Source organism: Podarcis muralis, chromosome 8 (assembly GCF_964188315.1).
Source record: "Podarcis muralis chromosome 8, rPodMur119.hap1.1, whole genome shotgun sequence".
NCBI classification, from domain to species: Eukaryota; Metazoa; Chordata; class Lepidosauria; order Squamata; family Lacertidae; genus Podarcis; species Podarcis muralis.
The window spans coordinates 56825106-56837183 of record NC_135662.1 but is presented as its reverse complement, the minus strand read 5'-3'; the positions used below and the strand labels follow the sequence as shown (position 1 = coordinate 56837183).

General features: G+C 45.5%; 1 protein-coding gene across 1 annotated transcript in view; it reads right to left on the bottom strand.

Moving 5' to 3' along the window:
* The window catches only part of NFATC1 (nuclear factor of activated T cells 1), a 131853-nt gene extending 120017 nt beyond the window's left edge, over positions 1 to 11836 (bottom strand). The window contains exon 1 of the mRNA XM_028737511.2: positions 11243 to 11836. Within this exon, the coding sequence (XP_028593344.2) occupies positions 11243 to 11261 (19 nt within the window). The 5' untranslated portion in view covers positions 11262 to 11836. The remainder of the gene's footprint in view (positions 1 to 11242) is intronic.
* Positions 11837 to 12078: the final 242 nt, after the last annotated feature.

Below are 12078 nucleotides of genomic sequence, written 5' to 3'. Positions count from 1 at the left end.
CTTGTTTGTCTTCTCATATTGTATTTTTATGTATTTTAATGCTGTGAACTGCCCTGTGATCTTCGGGTGAAAGGTGGTATAAAAATTAAACAAATAAATACTACTACAGTGGTACCTCTGGTTACGTACTTAATTTGTTCCGGAGGTCTGTTCTTAACCTGAAACTGTTCTTAACCTGAAGCACCACTTTAGCTAATGGGGCCTCCTGCTGCTGCCGCACCACCAGAGCATGATTTCTGTTCTCATCCTGAGGTAAAGTTCTTAACCCGAGGTATTATTTCTGGGTTAGCGGAGTCTGTAACCTGAAGCGTATGTAACCCGAGGTATTGGGTCATTAACATGTACAATATACCTACAATAAAACACCAGTCTAGAGGGGCCCTACAACAGTGGACATTTTTACTGCTTGATCATTCCTGGGCTTCTGGAGAAAGGGCAAGATATAAACTGAAAAAACAAATAATAAAATACCCAGAGGATATTAGCCCGCAACAGCCAATCGTGGAGGAGACACTTAAGCCCTTCTTCCTGCCCTCTTTTCTATAGTCCCTGTGTTTTTGTTCTTCACGTTCATCGAAGGGCAAACATGATGGCAACCTAAAGTGGATCCATGAAGCATTTGGCCCATCTTGGAGACAGCAGGTGAGAGAGTACAAATCACCCGAGCCCAAAAAGCCCACACCTACAACCCAGATCACAATTTGTTCAAAAGAGAGCGAAGGTTCTTGCGGAACAAAACATGCAGTAATGGTGTGAACCAAACCCACACACCAAGTTATTCCAAAGAAGAGAGGGTTATCAATCATAGCCCCGAGAAGCCAGCCAACACCCTGAGACACGTCGGTGCCCAAAGTTGCCAACTCTTCAAACTCACGTCTGGTATTTGGTGCCCAGAGCCAGGGTAGGTGGCGGGGGTGGCAGCGCTGGAGCTGGGAGCAGCATGCAGCCCTCTTAGGCAAGCCAAGGGGTGGAATAAAAGCTGTTTTAGATAACCAGGTACAATTAAAGTAACAAACGAGGAGTGGGGGGGGGGAATCCCCCTTTGTTATATGGCAACGGGGGTGAAAGTAAAACAAAACAAAAAACCCAGCCATATCTTTTCTTTTGTCCTCATTGCTTAGCAATGCACTTGCTGCCTAGGGAAAATAAATAAATAATAATAATAATCCAAATGGCTCCCCCATGGTTTGGAGGTAAAAGTATATTGGGCAGGCAACATCTTACAGGGGAGACCCTACCGCAGCCATGTGTTAACATTTTGTTTCTAGCGATGGCAGTCCTGGGGGGCAGGGGGCAATGAAGCTGCCGGGCATTCACTTCACACCATAAATCCAAACCCACAGGTACTGTGTTAGGGGCACCGTTTCACTTCACATGTCTTTGTGAAGGAGGCAGTGATTGTCGACTGAATGGACAGGCTGTGCAGCTGCATCCTTTGCATGCGGCTGCACACCGATCCATTCAACCTACAGTCTCAGCCAGGCCATAGGAGTTGGCTCGGAGTGTTGCTTCCGCTGTGGCCAGAAACGGTGGACACACTCGTGCCTCCAGAAGCATGCAACAATCAGACGTGTGTGTGTGTGTGTGTCTTTCTCAGGGAAGATGTGCATTCTGCGAGAATGCCTGTGTCCGTTGCAAAGTTAAACAAGGGTGTAACCCTTTCAACAGTGCTGGCCTAAAACGTTTTGCCATTGGAAGCACCAAAAAGAGCCTCCTTCCAGCACGCTACAGCCGACATTTCAAGAAGCCTCATTCAAATATCTGTTCCTGCCTTCATCATATATCCCTCTTGAAACAGCCTGCATGGGACCGACAGCCTTGTCTTCCAGCATTACATCTAATCTGGGTTTCTTGAGAAGTTACGTATGTACAACGCACATGTTAGAACTAAATTGTGAGAGGGGAACAAGGTTGTGTTTTGAAAGACGGTTTACATCTGGGAGCCAACAACTGGTCCTTATTAAATGCCCCTAAGAGACACATTTGTGAGTCCAGCCTGTCTCTGAAGGCAACTGCAGAGGTCTCAAAACATTCAAAAATGTGATAAGAATATATGAATGTAAGAAGAACCAGCTGGTCAGGCCAATGGTCCATCTAGTCCCGTATCCTGTTCTCACGGTCACCAACCAGGTGCATGTGGGAAACCTGTAAGTAGGACAAGAGCACTCTCTCCTCCTGTGTTTTCCAGTAACTGGTATTCAGAAGCATACTGAACTATGGAGGCAGGACACAGACTCCATCATGACTAGCTGCCATTGATAGACTCAGCCTCCATGAGATGCATGTTACAACTCCAAGAAAAAACCTGTGAACTTTAAACCTGCTTGAGGAATTTTAGTTGTGCTAATGTCTGCTTTTGGGGAGGGTGGGGTATTGTCATTTTCTGAGGATGCCTGCCTGCCACTTAGATATGGGTATAGAGAGAATCCAAGAATTCTGGCATATCTATGTGCAGCTTATAAGCAGGCCCCTGGGCTTTTGTCCTGTGTTCCTCTGAAGTGATGAATTTTTTGTCATGGTGATCTCTTGCAGAAGCATTCTTGGGAATTAAAATTAAGATACCTGAAATATGTAAGGGCTGTTCCTTAACACCAATTGTTGTTGTTGTCGCTGTTGGCACCTGCAAATGCATTTTCCTGTCTTCCTCAACCACTGTTCTTTGCTCTGAACTATCTTTTGCTAAGTCACCAGACCTGGATGATTAAGATACATTTTGCTTTCTTTCGGTGTGGACACATTGGCTTCCAGGTCAATCGCATGACCAGTTTTTATGCACTGAAGTCAGCCAAAGCTGGCCTTTGCAGTAATTTTGTCATGTTTAACCAGCTGCACAAATGCCATCCATCATCAAGTACCCACAAATGTGAGGAAAAACAACTTTTCTATGAACAGTAAATCCGAGTGGTACTGTTGAAGCAAGGAATTCCATCTGGAGCAAGCAGGACAGGATTGTATTTTTGATAACTTATTTTGAACAGCTTTCCTTGGAGAATAACATTTCTGTTTGAAAATTGGGAAGCAGCTGATAAAATAATGATTTGTGCCCATGGATTTTTCCTTCTCTTCATTCTGAGATGTTTACGAGGCAAGTTCAACATAACAAATTTCCTAAAAAATAAATAAACTATGGCTGACTCTACTTCCTGTTTAGAAAAAGTGCTGTGAATGGGTCCTTAGTAGGGTTTGTAGTTCCAAGGAAGTGGGGTTGTTCCAGTTGATGATTTCTGAATGTTACTAACCCCCCCCCGCCCCCACAATGCACACACTTTTTGGGGGAAAGACTTGCATCTCTCACATTGTTTCTTTGCTTTTCTTCACCTCTTCTGCCTAACCTCCTACAAAGTAAAAAAAGCAATAGCAAACTAACTAGGCTTAGTGTCATAAACAACACATCCTTTTGGAAGGCATAAGGAATGGGGGGGTTCAGCTAAAAAGTCTGATACAGTCACCAGGGAACCTGGCAAGTGATAAGGTTTGTATTTCATTCCACTGGCAGACAACAGTCTAATCGACAACGGTTTCCAGTTTCCCAGAGCACACTGATTAGGATGCACTTGTATCTTCTTGGCTGACTGACACATGATGAAGCCTTGAGGATGAATGGCAGCTGCTTGTCTGAGTGGGCTGGCAATTGGGAGAAGAGCTGATCGAGAGCTTGCAAGCAGCCTGCTTTTGATTCCAACCAACAAGACCCTCTGTGAAAGGAAGGGGAACTGTCTGCAGATGTGTTGCATTCATATGCTACGAAATAACAGCAAGTTGTGTTGCAACCAAGGTCAGCTGAACCTGGGTTTCAAATCTTCACTTGCTGGGTCTTATTTTAAGCTTAAGTACATTTTTCTAGTCCTTACATTGTGTAACGGTGTATTTGGGGTGGGGTGGTTTTTTGTGTGTGTTTTTTGGCACTGCCTGACCTTGCAGTAGTCAAGTTTTAGGAATGGGCTGCTAGGTTGCAATCCCCAAGGCGGTTCAGCTCAAGTCTTTGGCTTCCATTACACTAATGTAGCTTAGATCTGAGAGCTTGAGTTCAAGCAATTTGTAGATCAGGCTAAACATACATTTCCCTTCAAGCTGTTTCCCGCACCCCACTTGCTAAGGATCACCAGTCTTCTGGGAGGGGATAGTGAATAGCATTAGCAGTCATCACTATTACCACATATTTAGCTGCAGCACCCACTAGTGCCAATTGTTATATACATCACATGAGAAAAAAAGAAGTTTAATAACAACAGACATGCATACAATGTACTACTTAAAATGTATGTTCCAAAACACTGGGGCTTCACATTATAAAATGTGCGGTCACTAATTAAAGCCCAGAATAATGTCCAGAACAATAAACAAAAGTCTAGGGCAGACATGAAGACCATATGCTCCAACCAATATTCCTATTGCTCATCAGACCTATACTCCTTCCAATCCATAATTTTAGCTCCTAGCACCCACAGGCAGTACTCACACTCACTCTGAAATAATTCCAGAATAATCCAATACAGGGATTCCCAAACTTAAGTCTCCAGCTGCTGCTGGACTACAATGCCCATCATCTCTACATAGCAGGACCAGTGGTCAGGGGTGATGGGAATTGTAGTCTAAAAACCCCTTGAGACCCAGGTTTGGTAAACCCTGATCCAGTAATTTAGTGGGAGTGCTGCACAGTAAGTGTCTTTAGGACCACAACGCAAAATAGTTGCTTCCCTCACTCCTTTAACAAGAAGCTGTTATTTGCATTGTTTGGCTTGTAATTAAATCTTTAAAAATGAGGTTTTTATAAACAAGGCTTTAATTGCCTGCTTGAAAAATACAGCGTTTCCCTTTAGCCAAGATAGTTTTAAAGTCTGCAACATGCAAATGACCTCACCGTCCCAGAAGCCAGCACTACGGAGCTCCCAGATCTTCAAGGCTATATTTCAAAGGAATAGTTTTTAAAAGCAGTTATGGAAATGGTATTCCTCTATAGACTCTGGGAATCCCATTTTCCAGGATGATGGCTGAAAAGTCCATCAAAGAGTGCCAGGAAAAAAAAAACATTTTTTTCCATGAGATCCAGTATGCTTCTCTCTCCCTTCCCCCTACTTTCCATAACAAAGTACTATATTGCCTTACACATTTTCTATTATGGTTTACACTGCTCTGGCAAACATCTGCTTCTGGTCCCCCCTGCCCCGGGCAGTTTGCAGAATCTGATACTGAACTGGTGGCAGTCACTGCTGGCCCCTTTACACTGTTGCTTCAAACATTCTTAGCAAAGATGCTACCCAGGCATCTTGACAAGGAACTAGCTAGGCGCTCTGATGTTGGGCAAGGGTGTGTTTGTGAGTGAGAGAGACCTGGCTTTGAATGAAAGAGGTTGTTGTTGTTGATTTAAGAGGCACATCTGCACCGCCGATTGGCAAGACAAACTATGTTGTGAAATGTACCAGCTTTCCCTGCCTTTCGATTTCTTCTTGGCTCCCAGCTGTTTGTTCAAAGTTTGCTAGGCTGAATCACCAGTGCATATAATTTTTTTAAAGGACTTTGGCATCAGTTTTTAAACTACCATCCGGAAGAGCAGAATCATCATGGTAATTTTTTAATAGGAATTTGAGGGGGCAGGAGAGGAACCGAAATAAACAAATAAAGGGTAGGAGAATAAGCGCCTTTGTCTCACGGTTTCTCCCCTTTGCTCATTCTGCTTTTAGTTAATTTGATTTCTAGTCTTCGCTTTTAATACTTAAAAGTGAAGGAGCGCAGCAGCACTGCTACTGGCACAGGAACCCCTGTTCCATTTAACTGAAGGAGCCTCACCCCCAAATAGTGCACCCATATCTGAAAGTTAAGGTTAAAATACATTAAGAATTTGTGTTCACATTGTATGTGGGTGCACATGTCTGTGTGTTTCCAATGAACAAGATTCGACCCATTAATCTATGGAAACAACTGAGTGCAGAAACAGACAATGAAATATCGGAAGCGATTTTCGGAAAACTGTTGCGTAATGTAGCTCTTAGAACCCAAAGATGCCTATGAACACTAAATGAATATCAGGAACAAAGCGTTAATAATGGCTGTCTACCCAGGGAACTTGAGAAACCGTCTTATACTGAGTCATTGGTTGCTGCAGCTTGTACTGTCAACCCTGACCCTCCAGGGTTTCAGACCTCAGCCTTTCCCAGTCCTTCCTGGTGTTGTGAACAAGCAGGACAACAGGCAGGAGGTTTCCCAGCAGTGGGACCCACCGGCTGCTACAGTCCTCTTGAGCACCTTACCCCCAAAAGGGGATATTAGTCACTAGGCAATAATTATTCAACATGTCCAAGGAAGTATTTTTAAGGAGGAGATGCACCACTGACTCCTTCAAGGCAGGTGGTACTTTCCCATTCTCCAGTGAAGCACTGATCATTCCCTGGACCCACCAGGTTTTGCAAACCATCATGGAATCTTTTAAAGAAAAATCAAAAATAATTTATAAGAGAGAAACGGTTGCCTCAGTGGGTTGAGCAACCCTCAGTCTTGGGACACTTTTGCCTAAATGCCCTCTACAATTCACCACCTGCAAAGCAGGCAATAAATATGAGGTTGCTGCAATTTCATTCTGCACTCATCTCCACTTGCATAGGAGACGTACCAGTGTGTCCAAAGTTGAGACGTAAGTTAATGAGAAAGGTGCAAAGCTTTGTGAGTTGGTGATAATAGTTAGCATCTCTCAAACAGAAATGTGAAATGCATATGCTCCCCGGATCATATTTGGTTCAGGCTAGATGTGCAGCTGTTTGCAGGATGAATCGAAGAGATCTGCCGAGCAGCACTAAAAGCACTGAGCCAACAACAACCCAGTGAGCATGCAAATATACCTACGTAAGCTAGACTAGAGAGTCTCATTGTGAGGAAACAAACGAAACTGTTGCAGCATTAAAATGCAGAGGTGGTTTTGGACACTGTAGCCAACGACTTCATCAAGAACCAAAGTGATTTTAAAAGACCTCTTAGGTTCATTCTTAGAGAGTTTTGTTGTGTTAAAAAGAGACAAAGGGCTAGTAGAAAGCAAGGTGTTGCTGGAATTGGCGCACAGAGTAAAGCAATCTGGGGAACTCTAGCAAAGAAACTGGAAGCTGCAGCCCAGTGTTGTTTGCTAGTAGTGCATCCCAGTCCACTGTAGCATCATTTTACAAAGTTTGTGCAGCAAATATTGCTTGAAATACTTCAGTGGGTCTTGAAATACCTAAGGTCAATGGATCAAACTTATTGCATACCCAATAACTAGGGGGTCACATAGTTCTGCTTCCAGCAAGGAGTTTTTGCTTTTAACAGCTACATCCCAGGCAGAAATTATGTGCTCAACATGTGATGAAAATAGACTCGTTTGTATAATATTTGAATGTTTGTCTTTCTATCTATCTTCTGTCCAGCCATTTTGACCACACTAGAAGCTATTGTCTTTCTTCTTTCCTGGCAGCCTTTAAACCTCTGTTAGCCAACATGCAAATATATGCGCCAGTTGTCATGTGTTCCTTGATTTTATGGCTTCATATGTGTACAAGCCTGTACAACTAATGATTGGCCAAGCTGAGCACCAGCAAGACTATCAGACCTAAGGAATGCTTTGCAGTAGCACCCGCCCTCCCCGGTTTTGCAGTCCTAAGCATACAGTGACAACTGTGAAGTTTTATTGAGCTCTTGGTGGGTCAACATGATAGTTGGCTCCAATCATTTTAATGGTTCAAAACTGTACAGGCCTTCCGAAGGAGAATGCAGATGATCATATACCGAACAGTGGTGTACAACAGAAAGTATGCAGCTAATAAAGGGAGCTACTCAGCCATCTCAAGCAAACATCTGTAACTTAGATCACAATGAATGTCAGTTAACATGCTTGTGTTTTCAGCCTTCCTCAGCCTGGTAGCCTTTAGGCAGTGGCGTAGCATGGGGGATGCAGGGGGGGCCAGCCGCACCGGGCGCAACATCTGGGGTTAGGGCAAATCCACAGGTTAGGGGGCACAAATCCACGGGTTAGGGGGCGCAAATTACTTGCCTTGCCCCGGGTGCTGACAACCCACGCTACGCCACTGCCTTTAGGTCTTGTTGGACTCCAACTTCCATCAGCCCCAACCATCACTGCCCAATGGTCAAGGTTGATGGAAGCAGGACTCCAAAACATCTGGAAGGTACCATGTTGTAGAAAGCTGGTGTAAAGGAGCCCACAGACTTAAGTCTTGGCATCATTTGGGGGGTGCACAATACAACACTACACATATCAAAGCAAAGGTTATTTCAAGCCAGAAGCCTTCTTTGAAAAAATAAAGCTTGAAATATTACAAAGATGTTCAGAGCTGTGCTAAGTCCCATACAAGAAGCTGAGAAGTTCATTTCACTTGCCTAAACAGATTGAGGGCTTCACTCCTCTACTCACAGGAGCAGGTCCCGTTGAAGTAGAGGCGGCATTATAAAAATAAGTTACAGCTCAAGGGAAGACCTCATTTTTAAAAAGGAACAGTGATACCTATTTCTATACAATATAGTACTATGCAGAATCATTAGCTATCTATGTAATACACAGGAGACAACTCCTAGGGACTGAGGGCCCTTTGCCTCCCCATAAAATATTTGAGGGGGGCAGGGGCTACCAAAGTTAATGGTCACTGCCTTTCAGTTATGTGGGGCAGGAGTTACTTGCTCTCCCGGCCAATATTTTGTTCAATGTGTTCATAGTTTACATATTAGTATATCAAGTGATAATTGGGTTTTTTGAATGTTCGTGGTATGAAAGAATTGTCTTGATCTATTATTTAAGGCAATTTAGAGGAGGCATTTGCTTCTTCCTGCCTTTTAAAATAGTTGGCTACTGTACAGTAGTTGACTGCTATTGCAAAACTACACTTAAGGGGGCAATCCTATGAGAAGAGCAGCTTTAGATGCAGTGGACCTCTGGTTCGGACAGCCAGGCTCAGATGATATTCCCTGGCTCAGCAGAAGATATGACTCTATTAACTTGCTCATGCCAACTCAGTCCAGGCTCAGCCAGGGGCTGGGGTAGTGGTGGGGGTGGGATTTAGGAGGGAACCTAAGACTGTTCAGCTCAGTCACATGACCTAGCAACCTGGGAGCAACTCAGCTGCTGAATGAAGTAGGAGCTGGAGTAACTTTACGCCGGTTGAACTTACACTGGCGTAGCTTTACGTCCATTTCTTGTGCATTGGATTGCTCCCTTAATTGTCATTCAACAGACTATTTGGAAACTGAAGCACTTTAAACTAATTTCCCTCTAATCCTAACCATGGAATGAGCCTCATTGGACCTTGATCCTAAACGCATTCACTCAGGCGTAAGTCCCAGTGAGATCAATTGGGACAACTTTTGAGTAAGCATGCTCTGACTTGCAGCTTTCCGTTGAGCTGATTTCCCTTGGGAGCATCAGGAATCACTTGCAAGTAAGACTACAATTGTAAGCACCCCTGTTCAAAAGTGCATTCCACATTAATTTGAAGTAAATCCTATGATGGTCACTAAGGTACCAAATGTTCAGGTCTAGGATGTAGTGCCTCACCCGTAGCTCCTTGACCTTTAACAGAGATGCTATAAAAAGTGGAGTGCAACTGAAGGGCGCAATCTTTTGCATACTTACTTGGGTAGAAGCCCTATTGACCAAGACCACGAATTCTGAGTGAATATGCATAGGATTGTGTTTAAATCCAATTGCTCTAGTAGTTTAACTGGTTTGTAGGTGGGGTTACTGAAAATCGCTGCCAATTGGCATCAGGTAGGTGCCTTCACTGTTTTAGGTGCTTGGTAAAAATGTTTCTGTTTAGACAACCCTACCCAGACATGTAGAAAGTTTACATGTATATTGATCTGTTTTATCACTTTCTCCTGGTTTTAATTATTTGGATGTTTTAAATGGCGGTTTTAAAACTGGTTTTGTCGTTTTATTCTTTTACAGCTTTGAGCAAGCAGTATATAAATTATATGAAATACATAGAACACTGTTACGTTCTGGGAAGTGTTGCAGTTCAGTGGTCGACTTCTGTGCAGAAGGTCTCATATTCCATACCTGGCATCTCCAGGTAGGGCTGGCAAAAAGCCTTCCCTGACACCTGAGAGAGTCTCTGCCAGTCCATGTATGCAGACAGTGCTAAGCTAGATGGACCAAACATTCTGAATTGCTATAAGGAAACATCCCATGAAACCAGTTGCTTTGGAATCTTAAGGAAGCGCATGGAACTACTCTAGAACAGCGAGTCACCTTTGCTTTCCTGCAATGCAGGCCATTTTATGAAAGTTTCTTAAATCTCCACAACAAGGCAACAGCGAGGGGAGAAAGATGGAGGTAGCCGAACCAAGGAAACAAACAGACCATTTTTGAAAGAAGTTGGGGAAGGGGAGGAGACTAGTGTCTTTTCTTAAGGTTTGAAAGTATTCCTAGACTTTAGAAATCGAGAACGGTAAAACGGTTTTTAATTAGAGCAGGGCGTGTGCTCTGTCAGACCTCGGCTTCCTCCTACCCCAGCCGGCGCTATTAAATGCTAGCATTTAGTGGTTAGAAGTAATTTGACGGGCTGGATTGGTTCTGCACACTGTTAACTCTGTAAAATATCGGCGCGCACAATGCACAGAGGCAGCCGCGTACTCTGAGAACTCCACTGTGTCCTGGGATTCCTTTGGTTTCAGAAGGAGGCTGCTCCACCCCTCCGATCCCTTTCCACCGGCTCCCATAAGCATTGCTCTGTTGCACATCCCGCGTAAGCAAGGCGCCTGCCCACACGCAGCAGCCGGCAGCTAGTCAGCCAGCCCACCCCAAGGGACTCCGGCGATGCCCCTTAGAATAAAAATTAAAAGAGGGGGCGGGGGGGGGACCCAGCCTTTCCCTCTCCGCCTTGAGCTCAAGGATCTCGCAGCGCCCAAGGCCAAGTTCAGAGAGGGAGAGGAGACACCTATTGGCAAGAAGTCGCAGCAGGCAAAACGAAAAAGAAGAAGGGGAAAAAAACCTGAAGGCTGCTTTGGGGAAACACCAGGGGGACACCGCTTCCCTCCTCCCAAGCGCAGCCGCCAGCCAGGCCCTCCCGCCGGTACACACACACACAGACACGCGCACGCGCGCACACACGCGCAAACACAGCCCGGCGCCTGCCCGGGTTTCCCTTGGCGCGGCTCTCCACAGAAGCAACAGCAGCAAAAATGTCAGAAAAGGCAGAGAAGAATCTGCGTCCGGAGAGGAGAAAGCGGGAGAAAGCGGCTCCGGGAGAGAGAGCCACCAGCGGTACTTTACCTTCTTCTGCCGATTTCATGCTGCTACGACGGTACGGACGCGCACCGAAAGTTTCCCTTTCACCACTGGGCTGGATCTCGAGGCGCCAAGAGGATTTGGTTCAGAGGATCGCCCCTTGGCATCCGCTCAGCACAAAAGGAGAGAAAGTGAGGTGGAGGCAGAGGGAAGAAGGTAGATCCTCTCTCGCGCGCGTGTCTTCACGCCCACGTAGCACAGCGCGCGTCTCCAAAGCTATTAAATGGAGACTCCAAGCTGGTGTTTCCCTCTCGCCACGAAATTTGGAAAGCCAAACGCGCGCACGGGAGGGGGGGAGTTGTTTTTTGTTTTTAAACAGAATAAAGCTGGATCCTAAGCAGATGTCATTGAAATGAGCGTTGAGTGGGACGTGGGGAGAGAAGGGAAGGGAAGGAGGGGTGGTAAGGGCAGGCGCAAGGGATCCTGCCCCAAAGAGGAGCGAGAGAGAGCGCTTAGGAAGTTACTCACACGCGCTCTCCCTCCCTTCTCCTGGTGTCTTATTCAGGGCCGGGGTTTATTTTGATCAGGAAAGTTTGCAGAGTCTCTAAGTCTCTCTCTGACGCACGGCTGCTCGGCGACTGCTGCCTTTTTAAAGCTGGAAAACACCCCCCCTCCCTCCTTCCTCCTCCCACCCCTCTCCCCGCCCAGAGCCCCGTGATGTCACGGGTCCTGCGAGCTCCTCTCAGCTGCCTGGCGAAGGAGTCAGCCAGCCAAGCCAGCGGAGAAGAGCGCTGCAAGCTGGAGAAGAAAAGTCCTAGAGGAGAACCCCGCTCTAGCTCCGCTCCACCTCCAGCGGATTCTGCTGAGCAGGCAGTTCTTCG